Genomic DNA, 25,191 nt, shown 5'->3' with positions numbered 1-25,191 from the left:
TGTGAATAATCTTACATTTAAGGCAGCGAATGACTGTAGAAATAACCCATTGTAGATATAAAATATCAACAATTCTAACGGAGAAGGCTTGAGGGCACGTCTTTAACTTTTATGTCCCGTCCTATTTATGGAGTTTCACTCTCCCCTCCTTCATGTGCGGAAGGAGCTTGTTTGGTAGGGTCCAAGCCGCGTGCGCCCCCTGCGGGAGTGGGCAGGTGACCCCTTTTGTTTGGCGGGGTTCACGAGCTCCCGGTTGTCCCACAGCGACGGTGATGGAGGCGCAGAGGCCGCTCGAAGCCTCGGGGCTGTCGTCCGAGTACTTTCAGAATTGGTGAGTGAATGAGAGAGGAGGACAATCAGCCGGCCGCTGTGGCAGCTCAGGCCTGGGGCCTTTACCCCGGCGAACACTTCCGCATCTCTGTCGATCCCCCAGCGTCGACTTCACTCTCTTCCCCTCTTTGTGTTCACCCCCAGGTACGGGAGCTCCGACCCGCTGGCGCCCCGACTCTGGCAGGCCCAGGCCGAGGCCCAGTCAGCCACAGGGCCCGATCCCTACAGCCTGGAGGAGGCCGCAGCTCCTCCAGTAGAGGCCGGACAGGGTAAGAGTATTCAGGATTGAATGGATGTATTTCTCACCGTAGATCAGCAGCAATAAAATTACAACTCCGCCTGGAAAACAGACTTAAATATAAATTGTAGCTTTTTCTGCGACCTGTTGACTGTCTCAAAGAAGGTAGCAGGCCAGGAAGCTGAAGCTCTTCTCCTCAGATGGGCAATGATCCGTTTTATATCTTTGGTAAAACATCTCAAGGCGCTTCATAGGAGCATAAGATAAACTTACACCCAGCCACGTAGGGAGTTGTAAGGCCAGATGACCAAGAGTTTGGGCAGTGGGGTTGGTTTTAAGGTGTGCCTTCACAGAGGAAAGCAAGGTGAAGAGAGATAGCTGATGAAGGGCAGTGTTCCGAAAGTTAGTGCTTCCAAATAAACCTATTGGACTAAAACCTGGTGTTGTGTGATTTTTAACCAAGGTTACAAAGCGTCTGGTTCTACCTCAGTTGCCAGGGAGAGGGACAACATTAGTGACTGGGGATTGAAATTTGGGATGACGATTAATGATTATGGCTTTTGATTTCCCACTGTTTAATCAGAAAAAAAACTTCTGCCAAATGAGGTCTGTCAAAACAGTTTGAAAATGAGAGAAGATGGCAGCATCAAGTGAGGCGAAAGTGAGGACTGCAGAGGCTGGAGATTAGAGGCAAGGTTAATGTGGTACTGGAAAAGCTCAGCAGGTCAGGCAGCATCCGAGGAGCAGGAAAATCGACATTTTGGGCAGGATCTCTTCATCAGGAATGAGGCTGGGAGTCTCAAGGGTAGAGAGATGAATGGGAGGGGAGTGGGGCCGGGGAGAAGGTAGTTGAGAGTGCATTAGGTGGATGGAGGTGAGGATAAAGGTGATAGGAAGGAGTGGGGGTGGAGCAGATAAGTGGGAAGGAAGATTGACCGGTGGCACAGGTCCTGAGGATGGTGCTGAGCTGGAAGGTTGGAACTGGGGGGAAGGGGAAATGAGAAAACTGGTGAAGTCCACATTGATGCCCTGGGGTTGAAGGGTTTCAAGGTGGAAGATGAGGCATTCATCCTCCAGGCATTGGATGGTGAGCGAGTGACAGTGGAGGAGGCCCAGAACCTGCACGTCCTCAGAAGACTGGGAGGGGGAGTTGAAATGTTTGGCCACGGGGGCAGTAGAGTTAGTTGCAAAAATGCTATCTCATATTCCCAATTCCTCCACCTCAGCTGTATCTGGTCCCTGGAGGATCATTCCACCACAGAACACAGCAGATGGCCTTCTTCTTTAAAGACCGTAATTTCCCCTCCACGTGGTTAAAGATGCCCTCAAATGCATCTCATTCACATCCCGTGCCTCCATTCTCAAACCGCAACAAGAACAGACCCCACCCCCCCCCAGTCCTCACCAACCTCACATAAACTGCATCATGTGCTGACATTTCCGCCACCTACAAACGGACCCCACTACAAGGGATATATTTCCCTCCCCACCCCTATCTGCTTTCCTTGAAGACCGTTGACTACCTGGTCAGGTCCATGCCTCCCAACAACCCACCCTACCCTCCTTGTCACCATGGGAATTGCAAAACCTGCACCCACTATCTCTCCTCCCACCTCCCCTCCATCCAAGGCCCCAAAGGAGCCTTCCACATCCATCAAAGTTTCTCCTACACTTCCAACATCATTTATTGCATCTGTTGCTCCCAATGCGGTCTCTTTTACATTGGGGAGACTGGATGCCTTCTTGCAGAGTGCTGCAGGGACACCTACACCAATCAACCCCATTGCCCCATGGCTAAACATTTCAACACCCCCTCCCACTCTGCTGAGGATATGCAGGTCCTGGGCCTCCTCCATCGCCAGTCCCTCACCACCCAATGCCTGGAGGAAGAACTCTTTACCTTCTGCATCGGGACCCTTCAACCCCAGGGCATCAATGTGGACTTCACCAGTTTCCTCATTTCCCCTCCCCCCACCTTACCCCAGTTCCACCTTCCAGCTCAGCACCGCCCTCATGACCTATCCCACCTGACAATCTTGCTCCCCACTATCCACTCCACCCTCCTCTCTGACCTCTCACCTTTACCCCTTCCTTCATCCACATATTGCGCACTCAGCTACCTTCTCCCTAACCCCACCCCCTCAAATTTATCTCTCCACCCCCAGTGCTTCCAGCCGCATTCCTGATGAAGGGCTCCTGCCCGAAATATTGATTTTCCTGCTACTCGGATGCTGCCTGACCTGCTGTGCTTTTCCTGCATCATTAATCTTGGCATCATATGAGGTACAGCTTTGTCTCATCAGCATGTATGTGGACAGTGATACTGTGTTTAAAGATGATGTTGTTGCAAGGAAATATGGACCTTTGGGGACACCCAAGGTACTGTAGCAGAACTAAAAGCTATTGTAGGTAATCTGTTGATGGTGATAGATAAGAATGCAGCTGGATGACAGTAGTCCCAACTGTTTTGGAGGAAGATTTGGTTAATTTAAGAGTTTGCAAGCATCTTGATGATGATAAGAGATCATCCATCATTGTCAAAATTACTTAGAATATTTGAGTAAGGCAGGCAGCAGCATGCTAACAGACTTTAGAGAGTAAAGGGATGTTGAAGATGGGGTAGTTTTAGAGGTGAAGGAGTCAAACTTGGGTCTCACAAATGTATACAGTCATAGACATGTACAGCATGGAAACAGACCCTTTGGTCCAAATCATTCATGCCGACCAGATATCCCAACCCAATCTAGTCCCACTGCCAGTCCCACGGCCCATATCTCTCCAAATCCTTCCTATTCATATACCCATCCAGGTGTCTTTTAAATGTTGCAATTATACCAGCCTTCCACCACTTCCTCTGGCAGCTCAATCTATACATGTACCACCCTCTGTGTGAAAAAGTTGCCCTTAGGTTCTTTTTATATCTTTTCCCTCTCACCCTAAACCTATACCCTCTATTTCTGGACTCCCCATCCCCATGGAATAGACTTATTTATTTGTCCTATCCATGCCTCTCATGATCTTATAAACCTCTATAAGGTCACTTCTCTGGCGCACCAGGTAAAACAGTCCCAGCCTATTCAACCTCTCCCTATAGCTCAAAATCCTTGTAAATCTTTGAACCCTTTCAAGTTGAAAGGAGACCAGAGTTGCATGCAATATTCCAATAGTAGCCTAACCAATGTCCTGTACAGCCACAACATGACCTCCCAACTCCTGTACTTAATACTCTGACCAAGAAAGGAAAGCATACCAAACACTGCCTTCACTATCCTATCTACCTGTGACTCTACTTTCAAGGAGCTATGAACCTGTACTCAAAGATCTCTGTTCAGCAGCACTTCCTGTGTCCTTATCATTAAGTGTTTAAGTTCTGCAAAGATTTGCTTGAGTTTTTTTTTGAGGAAGTAACAAAGGTGATTGAAAACAGGACAGTGGAAGTTGTAGAATCATAGATGTGTACAGCACGGAAACAGACCCTTCAATCCAACTTGTCCATGCTGAGCAGATATCCTAAATCTAGTCCCATTTGCCAGCATTTGGCCCATATCCCTCTTAAACTCTTCCTACTCTCATACCCATCCAGCTACCTTTTTTAAATGTTGTAATTGTACCAGCCTCCACCACTTCCTCTGGCAGCTCATTCCATACAAGCACTACCCTCTGCATGAAAAGGTTGCCCCTCTCACCCTAAACCTATGCCCTCTAGATCTGGACTCCCCAACCCCAGGGACTGGACTTATTTATTTATCCTACCCGTGTCCCTCGTGATCTTATAAATCTCTATAAGGTCACTTCTCAGCCTCTGGAGCTCCAGGGAAAACAATCCCAGCCTCTTGAACCTCTCCCTATAGCTCAAATCCTCCAACCCTGGCAACACCCTTGTAAATCTTTTCTGAACCCTTTCCAGTTTCACAAAATCCATCCTATAGCAGGGAGACCATAATTTCTCAAGGCTTTTGACAGAGTCCCTCATAGCAGCCTGTCCAGAAGATAAAGTCACATGGGATCCATGATGAGCTTGTAAGATGGATACAAAACTGACATGGTCACAGAAGACAGTGGTGGTGGTGGGGTGTTTTTTTTGACTGGACATCTGTGACCAGTGGTGTTTCACAGGGATCGATGTTAACACCCCTGAAGTTTGTGATATGGTGGAGATGTAGGTGGTCTGATCAGTAAGTTTGTGATGACACAAAGATGGGGAGACAGCAGGATATAAATAGGCTGGAGACTTGGACAAACAAATTGCTGATGGAATTTAATGAGGACAAATGCGAGGTGATACATTTTGAAATGCCTAATGCAGGATGGAGTATAGACCAAATGACAGAATCCTTAGCCTGAGTGTTTGGAAAAGGTGGTCAAGAAGGCTTATGGCATACTTGCCTTCATCGGTCAAGCCATAGAGCATATCACATTGCAACTGTATAGAACTTTAGTTAGGCCGTATTTGGATTGGTGCATACAGTACTGTTCGCTATACTATCAGAAGAATGTGGAGACTTTGGAGAGTTACAGGAAAGGTTTATCAGTACATTGCCTGGTTTGGAGGGTATTAGCTATCACGAGAGATTGGACAAACTTTGGTTTTATTTGAACACTGGAGGCTAAGGGTTGATATGATAGAAGTTCACAAAATTGAAAGGAATGCTACTAGGGGAATATACTATATAGGGGACATAAATTTAAGGTAAAAGGGGAAAAGTTTAAAAGAGATGTGAGAAGTGAGGTTTTTTACATAGTACCCAAAATGCACTGCCAAAGGAGATGATAGAGCAGATATAAAAGCATGTTTAAGAGTCGTTTTGATAGATACGTGCATGGGCATGTGGTAGAGGCATTTGGACCTTGTAGAGACCAGGGTTTTTAGTTTAAAAAGACATCATGGATGAAGCTTGTTCCTCGATTTGAGGAGGTGTTGGTGGTTGGTAGCACTTTTGGAGGAGAGTGTGACAGTATCTTTCGGGGGGGGGGTGGTGCGGTGGAGTGGAGGATAGAGGTGAAGAACTATTAACAATATTGCCTAATAAAGAAACTGGAAAGAGAAAGACGGTGATCTACAGGTTAGTGAAAATAGGTTTTGAAAGGGCAATTGATAGGTCTTTTGGACAAGGTGAATACAAAGATAATGTGAGGGGAGAATGATTGCAGAAAGTCATAAGTTTAGGGTTGGGGCAGGTGGAAGAATGGGCAGTCCACACCCTGAAAATGACCTATTAACTATTGTAAGACAATAATTCACTTTTGTACACCTCACAATCAACTTTAACCTTTTGCCATTTGTACACAACTTATTTAGAACTGACCATGTGATTTCAAGCTATTATTATTGTCTCCAAACAAAGTCAACTACCATTATATTTTAACATTTTTAGCATTTTGTTGAATCACTAACTACTCTTTAGTCGCTTGAGTAGAACAGCTATCAATCTCAGAGCAGGTTCTGATGGGGTGAAGGGGGAAGATGGTGTGCTGTCTTGAGTGAGTGAATAGGAAGCTCACTGGCCATGCAGGGTTAGTGGTGGGGAGGTGACTCACTGCTCACACACTGCTGCTCGAGGACTCACTGCCCACACCCTGCTGTTCTAGACTTACTGCCCACACTCTGCTATTCTAGACTCACACCCAAACACTGCTGTTCCAGGACTCACTGCCCACACACTGCTGCACCAGCACTCACTGCCCACACACTGCTGTTCCAGATTCCCTGCTGACACACTGCTGTTCCAGGACTCACTGCCCACACACTAGAGCCGCTTTAGAGGTGACTCCTTCACCTCTAAAACTACCCCATCTTCAACATTCCTTTACTCTCTAAAGTCTGTTAGCATGCTGCTGCCTGCCTTACTCAAATATTCTAAGTAATTTTGACAATGATGGATGTATTGCCCAAAAAAAACTTGTCAAAATTTTTGACTTCCACTTTCTTGCAAAAAATACCAAAGTAAAGGAAAGATGCTATTTTTACTAAGAGGGGAGTGCTTATTGTTTGGCACGGGGACACTGATTAGTATTATCATGGACAGTTCACTAGGTTTTGATGCTTGACAGTTAACTGCCAAGGTTTGTTAAACTTTTAAACAAGACAAGTTGACTCCAGTCAAGACATATTATTGGGTTCCATGAGAATGTCTTCAATGGAATGATACCCAATTTCCTATCCCTTGCAAATTTCAGATACAGAGATGATCCATATGTGAATCTGCAGCCTTACAGAACAGACTGATTTTCAACTAGGACACTGGGAAAAGGAAGCTTATATAACTGCTCCATTTCAAATGTGACTTTGAGCACAAGATAGTGTCAAGTACGACATGCAAACTGCTGTCGACCACATAAACATCTTCACTTGTGAATGTGTTGGACCTGAGTTAATTGTTCAGTCTGCACGCTTGATGCTGAAACAGGGCAAATCAATGCTATTCTGTAGTTTAATTGCTAATCTGATTATATAATTTCTCACTGTACTCTACATAGTCATGAGTGGGCCTAATGCCATCACTTTTGGTATTGAAAAGTGTCCACTCTTCCTCCGATTTCCTGAAAGGTAACCATTGAATTAACTTAATTCCTTTGCACTCTTTTGATACTATCCATTGAATATTTTAACAAATTAAGAATTGTAAGTATTAATCCTGAGTTATTCACTGGATTAAATCATCTCTTAACTAACAGGAATCAGAATTAATTCGCCTTTTTCATTCATGGTGCTGTGAGCATTAATCCTGAGTTATTCACTGGATTAAATCATCTCTTAACTAACAAGAATCGGACAATTAATTCACCTGTTTCATTCATGGTGCTGTGCGCATAGTCAGTCAGCCAATCCAGTATGCATGCTAATATATCATTCCCCAACACCATGAGCTCTATATTGTTAAGTGACCTTGTTAAAAGTACCTATTTGAGATGGCTCAGGGAATCCCTAATGTACTCAACCTGTAACCCTCTCTTGGTTCATCCTAGAGATTGTACTCTGAGGCAGTCTTGAATATAAAACTCTTACAGGCAGTTTAGTTGAAATTATTACCTTTTATTTACCAATGGCATCAATGTTAATTGTAACATTGATACCTACAAACCAGGCTTGAGCTAAGGATTTAAAACCATTAGCAGAGTAGAGGTGCCAGCTCTTACCCCTAAGAGCTCTCTGTCTACTCCTTATTGCTGAAAACAAACTGTTTTTATACATATTATGTCCTTAACTGGATGAGCAGCAATAAAATGGCAAAAGTTTGCAGAGGAAGAGAAATTCATTGACAGGTTTGTGTACGCTTAACTAATTAAGCTACATGTACATCAAAGTGGGAAACCCTGATCAAGCGAGGCCAAATGGCCAATTGCCTTTAGCTAGATAAGCTTCCCTTTTAACAATACATCATAACAAGAGACTCATCTAAACTGTGTGGAAAAGGTCATGAGGTAACTATGCTTAGCTAACATGCCTAGTTTCATTGTCCTAGAAAATGGCTTTTTCTTTTAAGATGATGAATCATCTAAGATGATTCCCAAAATGCAAATTAAATTAATAACATTCCCAGATCTCAAGCTCCAGTGAACAGCACACAAGCATTCTATCCATAACAAGTAAGTTTACACTCAAATTAGACCACAAAGGGTTAACCTGTCCACCAACTTCGGTCCTGTGTCTCCCATCTTCGGTCCTGTGTCTCCCTCCTTCTCCCTCTGTGTCCCTTAAACCCTGAGGTCAGTGAATGTAATTTACAGAAAAATGTTTTCTTTTTCTCTCTCTCTCTCACATATGAACATCTTACAACTTTCTTACTATGTCAGTTTCAGCCTTTGTGTTTTCCTAGCTTGTAATGGTAATGAGACATTCACATTCCAGAACAGTGAATATTAGGAAACTGAGCTTCATAAATTCAAATCTGCTCAGTGTGGTACACATGAAAGTGTTCTATTGTTCTATTACATGCATATTACACTCAGCTTATTAAATTACAAATTCTTTTCCTATTGAGTATGAGTTTTGTAAAAAGTCTTCAGTATATACCAGAAATTCAGTTATCCAACATCCAACTATGAAATATGTGCAGCTTCTAGGGTCAAAAGAAAATACGGCCAACCATTCCACAAGTGAACAAATGTTATCACCTTATTTACACCGATCCATTGACACTAAGAACAGATGTCCTTAAGTCTTCTGAACAAATGCTCCTCCCTGCCTGTGGTCAAGTGCTTTCCTGCATATCCTGTAGCAGATGTGTAAGGCTACACGCGCTCTCAACCTTTCATGTGGCACTTTATTGAATGCCTTCTGAAAATTCAAATATATTACATCTACTGGTTCCCCTTTATTTACCCTCCACTGAGAACTTGAATAAATTCGGTCAACACATTAACTTTTCTTGATTTTCTGATTCTGTAAATGTCCTGATGACCCTCCCCAATATTAGATTATAGCATTTTTCAAATGGCTGGGTAAACCAACTGGCCTTTTATTCCTGCTTGAATGAAGGCATAATACAGCAGATGCTGTAAATCTGAAGCAAGCATAGAGAATGCTGGAGAAACTGACCAGGTCTGGCAGCATCTTTGGAGAGAGAAACTGAGACACCATTTCAAGTCTTTTTTGACTCATCTAAAGGTTTAAGTCAGATTCTGTCTCCACAGATGCTGCCAGACATGCTGAGGATTTCCCTAAAATTCTCTGTTTGTTTCATTCTTGGTTTCTGTCTTTATCCTTTCTTGCATAGATATGCTCTGTTTGCACTTCTCAAATCTACTTGGATCTTTCCAAAGCCTAGGAAATTTTGAACTGCGTGCAAAAATGATAATCATTCAGGACTTGGTGGTTCTATATTCTTTCAGCAGCTCCAAAACGTAAAAGAGGAAGACCTCCAGGACCACAAAAAACTAAGACTGAGAAAAATAAGTCTGAGGGAGCAAGCAGCAAACGAGGCAAAACAGGTGGAAACTCGGCGGGCAAGCAAGAAAAGATCACTGATGCTTTTAAAGTCACAAAAAGAAAAATTGATCGATTCAATGGAACAACCGAAGCTGAGCTTTTAACAAAAACCTTACCAGATATATTGACCTACGGTTTAGACATTGTGATTGTAAGTTTTATGTTTCCCATTATTTTAATGAATTTGATTTAGTCCGTTGTAATGAGCAGAATTTTTAAGATCATGACATTTATTTTGAACAAATTAAATTTCTAAAGAAAAAGATGAATTTTTAGTTGAAAAGCAACACATTCCGGAACAAAAGACTGTTATGTTTTGAAATGAATATAGATTCGTGCGTTATAACAAGGTAGCCAAACTTAAAGGTGGCTTTTGTTATCTTCCTTTCATGGGAATGATAAAGATTAACTCTAATTGCAAAATTCCACTGTTTTAGAGTTAATCATTCTGCCAGTAATCTAAGCATAAGTGTGATCAAATTGAAAAGAATCCTTGGAACTACAGCTATCAGCACAAATGAATAATTTAAATCCTTTCAGGCTAGAAATGGTTATGCATACATAACCATTCTGTTTTAATTAACAGAATTTCATTGTCAAGAATTGTTTGGTGAGATAAAGTCTCCCTTTTCAAATTTAATGATTTAGATTTTTTAAATAATTGGTGTGTGTACACAGACGCAATGCAATTTTTAAAAACCCACAAAACATTCATAAGTTTGAGTTAGAAATGACGAGTCAGAGGAATGGTGAGTTTGATTAGACACCAAAGAGAAGATCATAGAGCTATAATGCATTGAAACAGACCCTTTGGTCCAACTCATCCACGCTGACCAGATATCCTGAATAAATGTAGATCCATTTGCCAGCACTTGGCCCATATATCTCTCAACCCTTCCCATTCATATACCCATCCAGATGCCTTTTAAATATTGTAATTGTACCAGCTTCCACCACGTCCTCTGACAATTCATTCCATGCACGCACCACTCTCTGCGTGACAAAGTTGCACCTTCGATCCCTTTTAAATCTTTCCTCTCACCTTAACCTATGCTCTCTAGTTTTGAACTCCCCGCCCCAAGGAAAACACCTTGTCTATTCACCCCAACCATGCCCATCATGACTCTACAAACATCTAAGGTCATCCCTCAAGCTCCAGCACTTCAGGGAAAATAGCCCTGGTCTGTTTTGCCTGTCCCTATAACTCAAAAATTCTCCAACCCTGGCAACATTCTTGTAAATATTTTCTGAGCCCGTTCAAGTTTCATGACATCCTTCCTATAGCAGAGGGACTAGAATTTGTGGGCGGCACGGTGGCACAAGTGGTTAGCACTGCTGCCTCACAGCACCTGAGACCCGGGTTCAATTCCTGACTCAGGCGACTGACTGTGTGGAGTTTGCACGTTCTCCCCGTGTCTGCATGGGTTTCCTCCGGGTGCTCCTGTTTCCTCCCACAGTCCAAAGATGTGCGGGTCAGGTGAATTGGCCATGCTAAATTACCCGTAGTGTTAGGTAAGGGGTAAATGTAGGAGTATGGGTGGGTTGCGCTTCGGCAGGTCGGTGTGGACTTGTTGGGCCGAAGGGCCTGTTTCCACACTAAGTAATCTAATTTCACACATTATTCCAAAAGTGGCCTAACCAATGTTCTGTATAGCTGCAACATGACCTTCCAACTCCTGTACTCAATGCACTGACCGATTAAAGGCAAGCATACCAAACGCTGTCTTCACTACCCTATCTATCTGTGACTCTACTTTCAAAGGACCATGAACTGCACTCCAAGGTCTCTTTATTCAGCTTCCCAGGACCTTACAATTAAGTATATAAGTCCTATTCTAATTTGCCTTTCCAAATTGCAGCACCTCACATTTATCAAAATTAAACTCTCATCTGCCCCTCCTTGGCCCATCTGATCAAGATCCTATCCTACTCAGGTAATTTTCTTCACTGTCCACTAACTGCTAATTTTGGCATCATCTGCAAACTTATTAATCATAACTCCTATGTTCACATCTAAATCATTTATATAAATGATGCAAAGCAGTGGACCCACCATCAATCCTTGTGGCACAGCGCTGGTCACAGGCCTCCAGTCTGAAAAGCAACCCTCCACCACCATCCTCAGTCTCCTACCTTCAAGCCAGAGCACAGGTACTAAATGTGTATTTTTTTGCAAAAACAAGCTAAGTTCTTCTGTTGGCAGCTAGCATTCATAATTATTTGTTTATTAATTATAAAATAGCAAGACTGGCCAGGCCCAGTTTTTCTAAGGCTACAAATTTAGCTTAAAGTTATTTTGTAATCATCCTGTTCAGAGATTTTATTAAACCCATCTGGAGGAGGTGATACTTGTAACTGCATTTCCTGGTCTGGAGATGCATACACTACCATGACACCACAACAGCCCTCAAGATATAGCTTAATGTACAGTGAGGGAATGCGGTTCAGATATGAATAGTTTGATTTAAAATTCCTAGATAGTGGGAAACCTTTATTGCTTTATTTGTTAATGGTAGAGGTTTAAAAGTAGTTTTGTTTTAAATACACTAGCAACAGAGACCATTATCTAGACTTTGTTATTTAAACCAGTCCATTGACATCCTTTGCTATTTTCATGTTGAGATTACTAAAATGTGTCCATGGTTTAATTCTGCCCAGCAAATTTTATGACTTTACCTTGTTACAATTGTGTAATAAACATTTAAGATCTACCCTGATACCTTCTTACAAAGATTCAAGTCTTTGTAAGAAGATTTTGGGCGGCATGGTCACTCAGTGGTTAGCACTGGTATCTCACATCGCCAGGACCCAAGCATGATTCCACCCTTGGGCAACAGTCTGTGTGCAGTTTGCATATTTTCCCCATGTCTGTGAGTTTTCTCAAGGTGCTCCAGTTTCCTTCCACAGTCTAAAGATGTGCAGGTTAGGTAGATCAGCCATGATAAATTGCACATAGTATCCAGGGATGATCAGGCTAGGTGAATTAGCCATGGGAAATGCAAGGTTATAGCAATAGGGTAGGGGAGTGAGTCTGGTTGGAATGCTCAAGAGTTGGTGTGGTCTCAATGGCCTGCTTCCCCACTGTAGAGACTCTGGAATGTGGCAGTAGATTAAAGCTGACAGGAGGTGGCAGGAAAGTATTATACTTGGTTTGCTTAATGAAACAATTAGGTGTAAGTTCTTGTAAGGCAAATTCCTTATCTTGCATGTACCAAAGAAAGACAGGTCGGTGCCTTCTTGTTCAATGTCATTGTGACACAGGAAACTACTTGGCCCATCAAGTCCATGCTGGTTCTCCAGAACAATCCAGTCAGCCCCATTGCCTCACTCTATTCCCTATCTTGCCAAGTTATTTGTCTTTGCTGCCAATTCAGTTACTTTTCAAAATCATTGTTTGTTTTCACTACCTTCAACAGTAGTAGTGGTAGAGATTAGGAGAACATGATTGGATTTGATGTGGTTTGTTTCATTCATAGATGTGAGCATTTCTGGCAATGCCAGCATTTATTGCCCATTCAAAAGTTTTTTTGTGAGCTATCTTCCTGAACCACTTCACTCCAGTGGGGGGAGTGCTTGGATTTTGAACAGCAACAGTAAAGGAATGATGCTACAGTTTCAAGTCCAGATGTGAGAGATTTGTAGGGTAACTTGTGGGTGGTATTGTTCCTGTGTATCTGCTTCCCTACTTCTAGGTGGTAGAGATTGCAGATTTGAAAGATGCTTTAGGAGTCCTAGCAAGTCATTACATTGTGTACAGTGATAGTCTGTTGCAACCACCATATCTCTGTGTTTGAGGTGCCAGTCAAGTGAGATGTTTTGTCCTCTGTGGTGTCAAATTTCAGACAAATGGAGAGAATTCCATTATACTCCTGATTTGTGCCTAATGGATGTTGGGCAGACTTTGCAGGGGCAGAAGGTGTGTCACTCACCACATAATGCCCAGTCTCTGATCTTGTACTTACATGACTAGTGTTGCAGATTTGGAGGGCTAATTAATCCAGACCATTTTTGTGCTTCTCCAAATATTTGGAACTGCTGTGATGGCTAAGCTGCATGGAAGGAGGAGTGAAAGAAGAAAAGGGTATGTAATCGTTTTGGAATAGCTGAGCCCTTCTGCAGTTGAAGATGGGACTCTGATACGTTACTTTGCTTCCCTGTTGTTGGGATCGATTATGTTATCTAGTGGTTGCAGAGTATTCTTAAAGCCAGGGTGAACAGCCAGTGATCTTGGTCCACATTGGCACTAATCTTATTTAGAGAGAAAATGAGGTTTGAGAGCTAGAAAGGAGATGAAAATTCAGGGTTTCAAAGACGGTAAAGTCAGATTACAGTCTGTGCCACATGCTAATGAGAAAAGAAATGGGATGATAGACCAAATGATTATTTAGAGAGGAAGTGCAGAAGGTAAGAACTAAGAGAATGAGGCAGCTGGCGGCTAGTATAAAGAGGTCAGATTATTGAGGGCTAAGATAAAAATCTTCGCAAGCAGATTTTATACTACTGATCTGGAGGAGGGGGTGCAGTTGAGAATCTCAGGTGGTGCTCAGATTGGAGAGAGCAAAGCTGATAGTGGTAGTAAGCAAAATTGAAAGATGGTGAAACAAAAGCCAGCATCAACTAGGGTTGAAATGCAGGAAATTGTTAAAATGGCAAACTTGAAGGACTCTATGAATGGAAGCAGTGTTCATAGTTAAGTAAGTAGATGAATGAACAGCACCAATACATTGGAATTAAACTGGTATGATCTAATTGTCATTATAGTGACATGGCTACTGAGTGACCAATACTGTGTCTGAATATTCAAGATATTTGATATTTAGGGAGGAAAGGAAAAGTAGGTGGGACTGCAGTGATTTAGGAAGACAGCTCTCTGAAAATCTTTCAAAAAGACAATAAGGGAAACAACTGAATGCTAGTATTGCCAGAGATGCTCACCTCCCAAGAATGAATTAGACAAAACTACATCAACTCCAATCACATTCTTCTTTCTACCACTGCTACTGTAGAATGTAGTGAAAGCAGAAAGCACTGTTCATCAAAGATAAGACCAGTACATTAGTATGAGAGGGTCTCTGATTGCAAAATAAAGATGTAGAATTAGTTTGATAGAACAAAGCAATATCATGGGCAACACACATTCGTGAGAGCTGATTATAGGCCACTAAACAGTGGTCATTGGTATAAATCAGGAACTTAGAAGTATGTGTAACATGGTTATTGCATTAGTTATGGGGGAACATCAATGTACACAGATGGAGTTAACCTAATTAGCACCAGTGGTGTGGAAAATTGATTCTTGGAATATATACAAAGTGTTTTTTTTCTTCCCAGATTAGAAAATTGAGCGACCAACTAGAGGTTGGGTTATTTTATATTTAATTCTGTCCATTGAGAAAAAGCTAATTGCAAAGGAGCCTTTTGGAAAGAGTGATCATGATATGCTAAATTTTTACATTTGAAAATTGTAGTTTCCTCTGGAATCAAGGTAAGGAAATTACAGTCGTATGAGGGAAAAGTTGGCTGTGGTAGTTCGGGACTCATTTAAAAGATATGATGGTAGACAGGCAAAAGTTTGCATTTAAACAATTAATGCATGTTTTACAACAATTTATATTCCTTTACCGTGGCCAAGTGCTGGAAAGTGGGGTAGGTGTAGATAGGTCAGTGCAGACTCGATGGGCAGAAGGGCTGTATGACTCTGATTGTATAATGCACAAACTTTCAGTTGGAAAATAATTCTACTATGGCTAACAAGAACTTAAAGATTATATTAGATCAAAAGAAATGCTTTTAAAGTTGTCCAAAAAAAAGTGTCTTAGAATTAATATGCCTTAGAGTAGTAAGCCTCAGAATTCAGCAAAGGAAGACCAAGCAACTGAAAAGGGAAGGGAAAATAAACCATGAATATAAACTGGCGAAAACATATAAAATAAACTGTAAATAGGTATGTAAAAAGGGTGGAAAAACACTGACAAATGTGGGCCCGATATAAGTAGAGACAGAAGAATTTACAGTGGTGAATAAGGAAATGGCAGCAAAACTAAGCACATACTGTACTTTGTCTTTGAGGAAAAGACAAAAGAACCTCCCACTGACTTGGAGTGAAAATTGGTTAATGGACTGAAAACAGCAAGATAAATCAGCCACTTTCAGGTTGGCAGACAGTGACTAATAAGGTACTGAAACGTGCTTGGACCCCAGCTATTTTCAATCTATAATCAGTAATTTGGATGTGGGGGCCAAATGTAATCTTTCCAAGTTGCTGGTGACACAAAACTAGGTGGGAATGTAAACCATTTAGATACAAAGGAGTTTAAAGGAGATTTAATCAAGTTAAGTGATTAGGCAAGTACGTGACAGATGAAATATAAAGTACAAAAGTATCAAATTTTCCACTTTGATAGGAAAAATTGAAATGCAGAGGTTTTTCTTAAAAATAAGAGATGAAGAAGTCTAGATGTCCAAACGGACCTCAGTATCCTTGCACTTGAGTCACTGGAAGCTAACATGTAGATGCAGCAAGCAATTAGAAGGCAGCTGTATGTTGGTCTTTATTATTAGAGGTTCTCTGAGTACAGGAATAATAATCTCTTGTTGCACTTGTCTAAATCCTTGGTAAAACTACACCTTGCCCGTCGAGGGAAGTGCAATGAAGGTTCGCCAAATTGATCCCTGACTTGGTGGGTTTGTCCTGTGGAAGAGATTAGAGACTGGATCTGTTTTCTGGTGTTTGGAAGAATGAGAAATGATCTCATTGAAACATATAGAACTCTTGCAGGTTTAAACAGGATAGAAGCAAGAAGCATATTTTCTGACAATAAGGGGGAAGCTATTTCGGACTGAGGGCAGGCATTTCTTCACTCATCGAATCCTACAGTGCAGAAAGAGGCCATTTGTTCCATTGACTCTGCACCAACCCCCTGAAGAGCATCTACCCAGACCTAGCCCCAATGCTATCTCTGTGACCCCACATTTACCATGGCTAATCTAGCTAATATGCACATCCCTGGACACTATGGATAATTTACCGTGGCCAGTATCCCCTTAACCTGCATATCTGTTGATTGTGGGAGAAAACCGGAGCACCCAGAGGAAACCATGCAGACAGTTACACAAGGCTGGAATCAAACTCTTCCCTGGCACTGTGAGGCAATGGTGCCAACCACGGAGCTATCATGCCACCTCTCAGGACAATGGATCTTTGGACGTCTTTACCCCAAAAAGTATGGATATTCAGTCATTGAGAATGATCAAGTCAGAGACAGAGATTTCTATGTTAAAAAAAATACAGAAGGAATATGGGGTTAGTGTAGGAAATTGGTGTCAAGCAGCATTCTGTGTAATTTTTCTTGCTACTGCAAGGTCCTCCAAGGTCTGTATGCAACAGTGGCTTCCAGAAGCTAAATCCATGCAATGACCCGCTGATCAACATGTGTGGGACTTCCCAGCAGCTGCACGGCCACACAGCTTAGAGAGGACGTTGGTTTCGAGGTAAAGAAACCATTATTTAGTTGAATGGCAAATATCTTATTCCGAATTTCTATGTTCCAATGCTTCAACAATACACTGAGAATTGCTTAGATGCAGGGTTTCCCTCTAAAATGAATCATAATGTGGAGGGGAAAATAAGTTCCAGCATTTGTGTTGAAAGCAGTAGCTGTTAGTTATGCTTTGTATGCTTTGATGGCTTGTTTTAAATCAAAACTGTTCTTCTATACTGGTGACTAGAAAAGAGTGTTTTTGAGTTTGTGACTTATTCTACTATCTGAAAGTAGCATTTCTGAACTTGAGTGTCATGTTGGAAAGTTAATTAAATATTTTGGGTCAAAATTCCATTTGAGGGCCTTTGGACATGACGGCATATTTCCTTAAGCAGTGTGGTATGCTTCCTGTGCAAGTACATTTCAAAGTGGAAGCAAAAGCTTCGCTGCTTTGCTGCTGCTGGAAGTACTTACAGCAAAATTGGGCAAAATTTCCTTGTGGAATATCTTGCTAATCAAGGCTGACCCATGAGTTATTGGTTACTTCTCCAAGGCTGCATATCACGAGTGTAACTGCAGTATTTATCTTGGTGTATGATAGAAAAGAGATTGTATTCTTCTTGCCTGCATTATCCTGAAGAAATTTTGCTGGAGTTGTGGTAAATCTTATTCGGAATAAGATTTACCAGGTTTTTTTGCTTGATGTATTTTTACTTTCTCTTGACCTACTGGTTGTAATTTCCATTCCAACTAAATTGAATTCTGCTGTTTGTTTTAGATTGGAATTAACCCGGGGCTGATGGCAGCATACAAAGGACATCATTACCCAGGACCAGGAAATCATTTTTGTAAGTTTTTGTATCCACAGAAATACAAGTGGTTGTTCTTAAATCTTTTAAATCTTTTGATGTTTGTTTGAGTGAATTGCAAGATGAGCAAAACACACTGATCCATGCTGTTAGATTTTTCAGAAGTGGACTATTTTGGTTTCTTAGTTATTATTCTCTAACTAGTTTATTTTATTATGACTGTCTCTTGCTGCACATTTAAACTCTGACCTGTGCCTTTTTTCTGTAGGGAAATGCTTGTTTTTGTCTGGCCTTATTGACAAGCCATTAAATCATTTGGATGATGCTTCTTTACCAGAAAAATATGGAATAGGTTTCACAAACATGGTGGAGAGAACTACTCCAGGAAGCAAGGACCTCAAAAGGTGATTGAGGAAAACAAATATAAAATTATTTTTTTTTAATTTTGTAGGAATACATAATGTAAAAATTCTTTGCATTTCAGTAAAGAGATTCGTGAAGGAGGAAAAATACTTTTGCAAAAGCTACAGAAGTTTAAGCCACGGATTGCAGTATTTAATGGGAAATGTAAGTAAATTTGAAAATTTTAAAAAGGAACTCTTGACTAGTTGACAATAACTTGACGTCTCAAATTTTTTTCATGCTGCAAATGTAAAGTTACTAGTACTGGGAAACCCAATACCAATATGAAACACTCTGATTATGTATAGTACTGAGTAAAGCTGCTTCTGACTCAGCATGAGGACAGCCAATCTGGGCTGAATTTAATACCATGCCTCTGAAGTAAAATGTCTCTGCACTCTCAGTTCCTCCCAAATTATGAGTTTATTCTTAAAACAGCATAATTTCAGAAATACCTATGTCCTTTTGTTTGGATTAATCTGACTGTACTAACTGGTATAATACAGAGGGATTGTGCATGGAAGGCTATTTAAATTTATATTGTCTGACAACTAAAGGTGACATTGAAAAGAAGTATGCTTTAGAACTGTTTTGGGGAATTTAACTAAGTTGGTAAATTTGAAAATTTCATTTACTTACCATCTACAGGCATCTATGAAATTTTTAGCAAGGAGGTGTTTGGAGTTAAAGTCAAGAAATTGGAGTTTGGGCAGCAACCACACAAGATCCCTGAAGGAGAAACTGTAAGCACCTTAACATGATTTAATTTCTTTTATACCTATAAAATTTTGAAGTAAATAATGCTGTATTCCTCTGTTGGAAAATCCTTCATCTCTTTCTCAGAGCCTCCCAAATTCATTATTGTCTGATGACACTTAACAGAGAAACCTACATCATTACAGTGCAGTACAGGCCCTTCAGCCCTCGATGTTGAGCCGACCTGTGGAACCAATCTGAAGCCTATCTATCCTATACCATTCCGTTTTTATCCATATATTTATCCAATGACCATTTAAATGCCCTTAAGGTTGGCAAGCCTACAACAGTTGTAGGCAGGGCATTCCATGCCCCTACTATCTGGATAAAGAAATCATCTCTGACATCTGTCCCACATCTATCACCCCTCAATTCAAAGCTATGTCCCCTCCTGCTAGCCATCGCCATCCAAAGAAAAAGGCTCTCGCTGTCCACCCTATCAAACCCTCTGATTATCTTATATATAGGTCAGGTGAATTGGCCATGCTAAATTGTCCATAGTGTTAGGTGCATTAGTCAGAGGGAAATGGGTCTGGTTGGGTTACTCTTTGGAGGGTCAGTGTGAACTGGTTTGGCCGAAGGGCCTGTTTCCACACTGTAGGGAGTCTAAAAATCTCAATTAAGTTACCTCTCAATCATCTTCTCTCTAACGAAACAGCCTCAAGTCTCTTAGCCTTTCCTCGTAGGTCCTTCCCTTCATACAAGGCAACATCCAAGTAAATTGCCTCTGAACTCTTTCCAAAGCTTTCCCATCCTTCCTATAATGCAGTGACCAGAACTGTGCACCGTACTAGAGTTTTGTACAGCTGCAACATGACGTTGTGGCTTCGAAATTCAATCCTTTTAATGACTCTATCAACCTGTGTGGCAACTTTCAGGAATCTATGTACACGGACACAGAGATCTCTCTGCTCATCTACACTGCCAAGAATCTTACCATTATCCCTGTACTCCTTATTCCTGTTGCTTCTTCCAAGGTGAATCACCTCACACTTTTTTCCACAATAAACTCCACTTGCCACCTCTCAGCCCAGCTCTGCAGCTTATCTGTGTCCCTCTGTAACCTGCAAAATCCTTCAGCACTGTCCACAACTCCATAACCTTAGTGTCATCCGCAAATTTACTAACCCATCCTTCTATGCCCTCATCCATGTCGTTTATAAAAATGACAAGCAGCAGTGGACCCAAAATAGATCCTTGTGGTACACCACTAGTAACTGAACTCCAGGATGAACACTTCCCATCAACCAGCTCCCTCTGTCTTTCAGCCAACCAATTTGTGATCCAAATTGGTAAATCACCCTCAATCCCATGCCTCATATTTTGTGCAATCTCCTCCTGTGTGGAACCTTATCAAATGCTTTACTGAAATCCATGTACACCACATCAACCGTTTTAGCCTCATCAACCTGTTTGGTCACCTTCTCAAAAAACTCAGTAAGGTTTGTGAGGCATGATCTACCCTTCACAAAACTCTGTTGACTATCCCTAATCAAATTATTCCAAACCAGATGATTATGAATCTTATATCTTATAACCTTTTTCCAACACTTTACCCACTGCCAAAGTGAGGCTAACTGGTCTATAATTACCAAGATTGTCTTCCCTTCCTGAATGCTGGGATAACATTTGCCAGCCTCCAGTCGTCTTGCACTATTCCCGGAGACAATGACGATATAAAGATCAATGCGAAAGGCTTTCCAGAGAGTCCTAGGATAAATCTCATCTGGCCAGGGGACCTATCTATTTTCGCACTTTCCAGAATTGCTAACACCACCTCCTTGTGAACCTTGATCCCGTCTAGTCTTGTGGCCTGTATCTCCGTATTCTCCTCAATAACATTGTCTTTTTTTCAATGTGAATACCGATGAAAAATATTAATCTAGCATTTCTCCTATCTTCTCAGACTCCACACACAACTTCCATCTACTGTCCTTGATCAGCCCTAATCTTGCTCTAGTCATTCTTTAGTCTTGATATACCTATAGAAAGCATGAGGATTTTCCTTGATTCTATCTGCTAACAACTTCTCATGTCCTCTCCTGGTTCCTTTTAGTTGGTCTTACCTGGCTAGCTTGTAGCGCTCAAGCACCCTAAGTGAATCTTCACATCTTATCCTAACATAAGCCACCTTCTTCCTCTTGACAAGAGATTTAGCTTTCTTAGTAAGCAACGGCTCCCTCACTCGACTACTTCCTGCTGTTTCCTTCCCCCATCCTATGAATCCTACATTTTGCCTAATCGCATCATAATTGCCTTTTCTCCAGTTATAACTCTTGCCCTGCAGTAAATACCTACATCGCTAAAGTAAACATAACCAATTTGTGGTCACTATTACCAAAGTGCTCACCTACCTCCAAATCTTGCACCTGGCTGAGTGCAATGCCAAATCCAATTTGGCTTTCCCCTTGTTGACCTATCTACATACTGTGTCAGGAAACCCTCCTGCACACATTGGACAAAAACTGGCCCATCTAAACTACTCGAACTTTAGTATTTCCAGTCAATATTTGGAAAATTGAAGGCCCCCAAAACAACTACCCTGTTACACTCGCTCCTATCTAGAATCATCTTTGTAATCCTTTCCTTTACATCTCGAACTATTCGAAGGCCTATTGAAAACTCCCAACAGGGTGACATCTCCTTTCCTGGATCTAACCTCAGCCCATACTACCTCAGTTGACAAGTCCTTAAATGTCCTTTCTGCCACTGGAATACTGTCCTTGACTAACAATGCCATATCTCTCCCTCTTTTCCCATCTTTTCTTTTCTTGTGTGTGTCTGTGTCTTGTCTGTCCGTCTTGAATTTTTATATTGTAGTGAAAAAAATCTTCATCTTTTGTTTGGTATTTATAGATTAGGTGAATAGGTATTTTTAGAAGTTAGTATTTGTTATTTCAGTAGCATATGCATTTCAATTCAGTGCATGATGTCACTACTCTTAGGGGAAGAGTGTGCTGGTAATCAAGCCTCACTATTCCATGAGCTGTCACAAATGTATAAATGACCGATTGAATTACTAAGGTGGTTAATTTGCCTGATATGACTGCTGTCTAGGATAAAATACAATTTCACTGGGTTTCATCAACAAACAGCCTTTAACACATGGGAAAACAAATTATTAACTACTGCTGAGCATGCTTAAAGTACATTCTCTTTAAAACATTCATTCACAAATAGGAGCAACAAGACAAACAATCCTGCATAAACCACCATGAGTGGAAAACTTGGGGGAGAAAAAAGAAGCCAGTCCTGTGGATCAAGAGTTCAGAGCACAGAAATGAAATTAATTTTTCACAGTTATGGAAGTCATAGAGTCATATAAGCACAGAAGCAGACCCTTCTGTCCAACTTGTACACGCCAACTAGACATCCCAGTCTGACCTAGTTCCATTTGCCAGCATCTGGCCCATACCCCTGTAAACCCTTTCTATTCCTACAACCATTCAGATGCTTTTTAAATGTTGCAATTGTACCCTCCTCCACCACTACCTCCAGCAGCTCATTCCATTGACTCCCCACCCTCTGTGTTATTCTTCAGATCCTTTTTAAACCTTTCCTCCCTTGCTTTAAACCTCTGCCCTCTAATTATTACTCCCTCACCCTAGGAAAAAGACATTCTGTTTGTCTTATCCATGCCCGTCATGATTTTATAAGTTTCTAATTCTTTGCTTTTGTTGGTGAATCATGTTGTCAGTTGTAGGACATCTGTAGATCCTTAGTTTGGTAGTCAGTCATTTGGACCTATAGCCATTGCTTAAATAAAAAGTTATTTTCAGAATTTGAGTGTTGTACTATAGTGAAAAAGAAAGAGACCTGTCTTTCTTGCAGGCATTTTGGTGGTCTATAACCTAAATATCCAAAAGGCTTTTGCAAGGAAAACCAAAGGTACTTGGTATCAGTTTGTCTCTCAAAAGTTTCAAATCCTCTTCTCTAAAAGTTACATGACCTTGCTTAATCAATAAATGATCACCACACAATTCTACTTTTGACCTTTTGACTTGTAAAAAATACACCTGGTGCATTCTCTGCAACACAGTGTCCAAATGTCCATTTTTTTCCCCAGTTTGTATACCTATTTAAAACAGAATCTTTACAATTGCTAGTTTTCATTATTTTAGGTTCAAAGAATTTATTCCCTTAAGAGAAACTTAAATTTTCTTTTAGCTGATCTTCACTTCGCTGAAAATAATCATCTATGGTGTCTCAGCCCAGTGATTTGTTTTGGATTATATTGGTTCCTTTTCACAATAGTTTCCAATATGGTAACCCATAAACTTAGTCTTAATGTATCCTGGCCAGGATAAATTAAGTGCTGAATCAACTGTTTTTCAGAAATTTCAGATTGATTTGGGATAGAAAAGCTACACAAACGATCTTCTTTCATTCCTTTTGTCATCTAATCTCCATTCTCCTTAACTCAACAGCACCTTTGGTTATCGAACTGTCCAATCTTATCATTGAACTTATTCATTATGAAACACAGAATAAGTTTGGTTTACATCCTTTTCAAAGTGTCCTTGCTAAATTTGAGTTAAATTTTGTCTACCCAATTGCCTTTAAGTTTTGTCTTCTCTGACTTTGACTTGCCTTGAATTCTTCATCTTTTTTTATATTTTAATCTCATCATTCTTTCTCCATTTCTATTCATGCTACCTTCATCCTAGATATGCTGGTTTCCTTTTATTACACTTTCCTGATGACTAGGTTTCTATAAAGATAAATACATCAATCTAAATTTATTTTCAAGGTGGTCTATGTCATGCCTTCTTCCAGTGCAAGGTGTGCGCAGTTTCCTCGGGCCCAGGACAAGGTACATTATTATATCAAGCTAAAGGAACTACGAAATCACTTGAAGGGCATTAAAGCTCCTACAGAGGTCACTGAAGTAGAATACTCATTTGACTTACAAAAAGCTCAAGGTAAGTAGCTTGTACTTGTAATTCAAGTATCTCATTCATCGGAAAAGTCTTTCTTGGGAACAACCTAATACGTATTTGTTTTATAAAGTTTACTTCCTTTATCTAACAGCTGTTTGTGAAATTTTGTTGATGGTGCTAACTTGCTTAGGTTGATTGCAGTCCTACTTCCGATTGAACGGCAGCTAATAATTATTTAGAATTATATAGCACAGAAACAAATCATCCTACTTTCCATACTGATCAGGTATCCTAAACTGATCTACAGAGGAACCTCAGTTATCCAAACGAGATGGGTGGGCACTATTTCGTTTGGTTAATTGATTCAGTGCCTCTCCTCTGGGGCTCAGTTTTTTGAAGTTTCTTTTTTCCTCAGTCTGCCTGCCTTGCTCCCCCTCTCTGTCTCAGGGTTTGTTTCTGAGCAAACACACACTTCAGTGTAAGGGACCTGCAGCATTTGAAGCCTCCCTCCCCCCAGTCAGTTCAACGGGATTGACACAGCGAGCACTTGCTAAGTCCGCTCCCCATTTAGGCAGCAACACATACCCCGTCCACCCCCATGCGTCCCCCCAGACCCTGTCCAGCCCCACACCACCTGCGCACCCCTAATCCTATCCAATCCCCCCCCCCCCCACCGTCCGCGCAACCCCCCATCACAGGTTTGATTAATATTCATGGCCACCATGCCCCATCACCATACAGCAGCCAAAGGCTCATTCCAAACCTTCATAAACAAGGCAGTTGTCTCACAGTTCTCGTTGTGCCTCAACCCTCCGTCTCCAGCTGATTCACATCATTTGTTTTCGCACTGCTCCTGCAGAAAAAGTAGTTCCTCCCATACTTACTGCTGGTAGTCATTCTAGTAAGCCTTGAGAATGAGAGAAGAGTAATGTCCTCTGACTGCAGGAGCAGCTCTGTTCAAAATCCAGATAAATGTAACTGGAAGATTTTGAACAAAGCCTTGGCAGGCTATGGAGAACCCCTTACAGGTTGCATGGCGACATGTGGACCACCTGTTGGGTAAGCCTAACATAGATGCAAGTGGTTATTTCATCAAAGCTGCCTGATTGACAGTAGTAGTTCTTCCCACAGACTATCATTCATAACTCAACAAGGAAAGATGTGCCCAAATAGCCATAATTGCAACACACAGGGTTAAATTTAATTTCTAACTTAATTGCGACCGTTTTAACTTTATAACCAGTTTCTAGAGGTTAAAATTCATTTGTCATCAGCTTTCACTATTGGAATGTTGAATTCCAGTTAATTGGGCAAGCTGATTCTTGGTCTTCTGTTTTATTTGTTGAGAATGGTTCAGGTTTTGGTT

The 25,191-nt window shown here is 41.2% G+C and overlaps 1 protein-coding gene across 2 annotated transcripts in view; it reads left to right on the top strand.

The window, feature by feature from the left end:
• The first annotated feature begins 184 nt into the window (after window positions 1-184).
• The window catches only part of LOC132824863 (G/T mismatch-specific thymine DNA glycosylase-like), a 28,791-nt gene continuing 3,784 nt past the window's right edge, over window positions 185-25,191 (top strand). The window contains exons 1-8 of one of the 2 annotated variants that reach the window (XM_060839663.1): window positions 185-331; window positions 475-599; window positions 9,404-9,648; window positions 17,757-17,826; window positions 18,056-18,191; window positions 18,272-18,354; window positions 18,838-18,932; window positions 23,696-23,867. In XM_060839663.1, the coding sequence (XP_060695646.1) occupies window positions 273-331; window positions 475-599; window positions 9,404-9,648; window positions 17,757-17,826; window positions 18,056-18,191; window positions 18,272-18,354; window positions 18,838-18,932; window positions 23,696-23,867 (985 nt within the window). In that variant the 5' untranslated portion in view covers window positions 185-272. Of the gene's footprint in view, window positions 332-474; window positions 600-9,400; window positions 9,649-17,756; window positions 17,827-18,055; window positions 18,192-18,271; window positions 18,355-18,837; window positions 18,933-23,695; window positions 23,868-25,191 lie in introns of both variants that reach the window. The other variant, XM_060839662.1, reaches the window with a different exon arrangement.

The sequence above is a fragment of the Hemiscyllium ocellatum genome, chromosome 19 (genome assembly GCF_020745735.1).
Source record: "Hemiscyllium ocellatum isolate sHemOce1 chromosome 19, sHemOce1.pat.X.cur, whole genome shotgun sequence".
NCBI classification, from domain to species: domain Eukaryota; kingdom Metazoa; phylum Chordata; class Chondrichthyes; order Orectolobiformes; family Hemiscylliidae; genus Hemiscyllium; species Hemiscyllium ocellatum.
The sequence above is the reverse complement of the archived record's forward strand: the minus strand, read 5'-3'. Positions and strand labels throughout refer to the sequence as shown.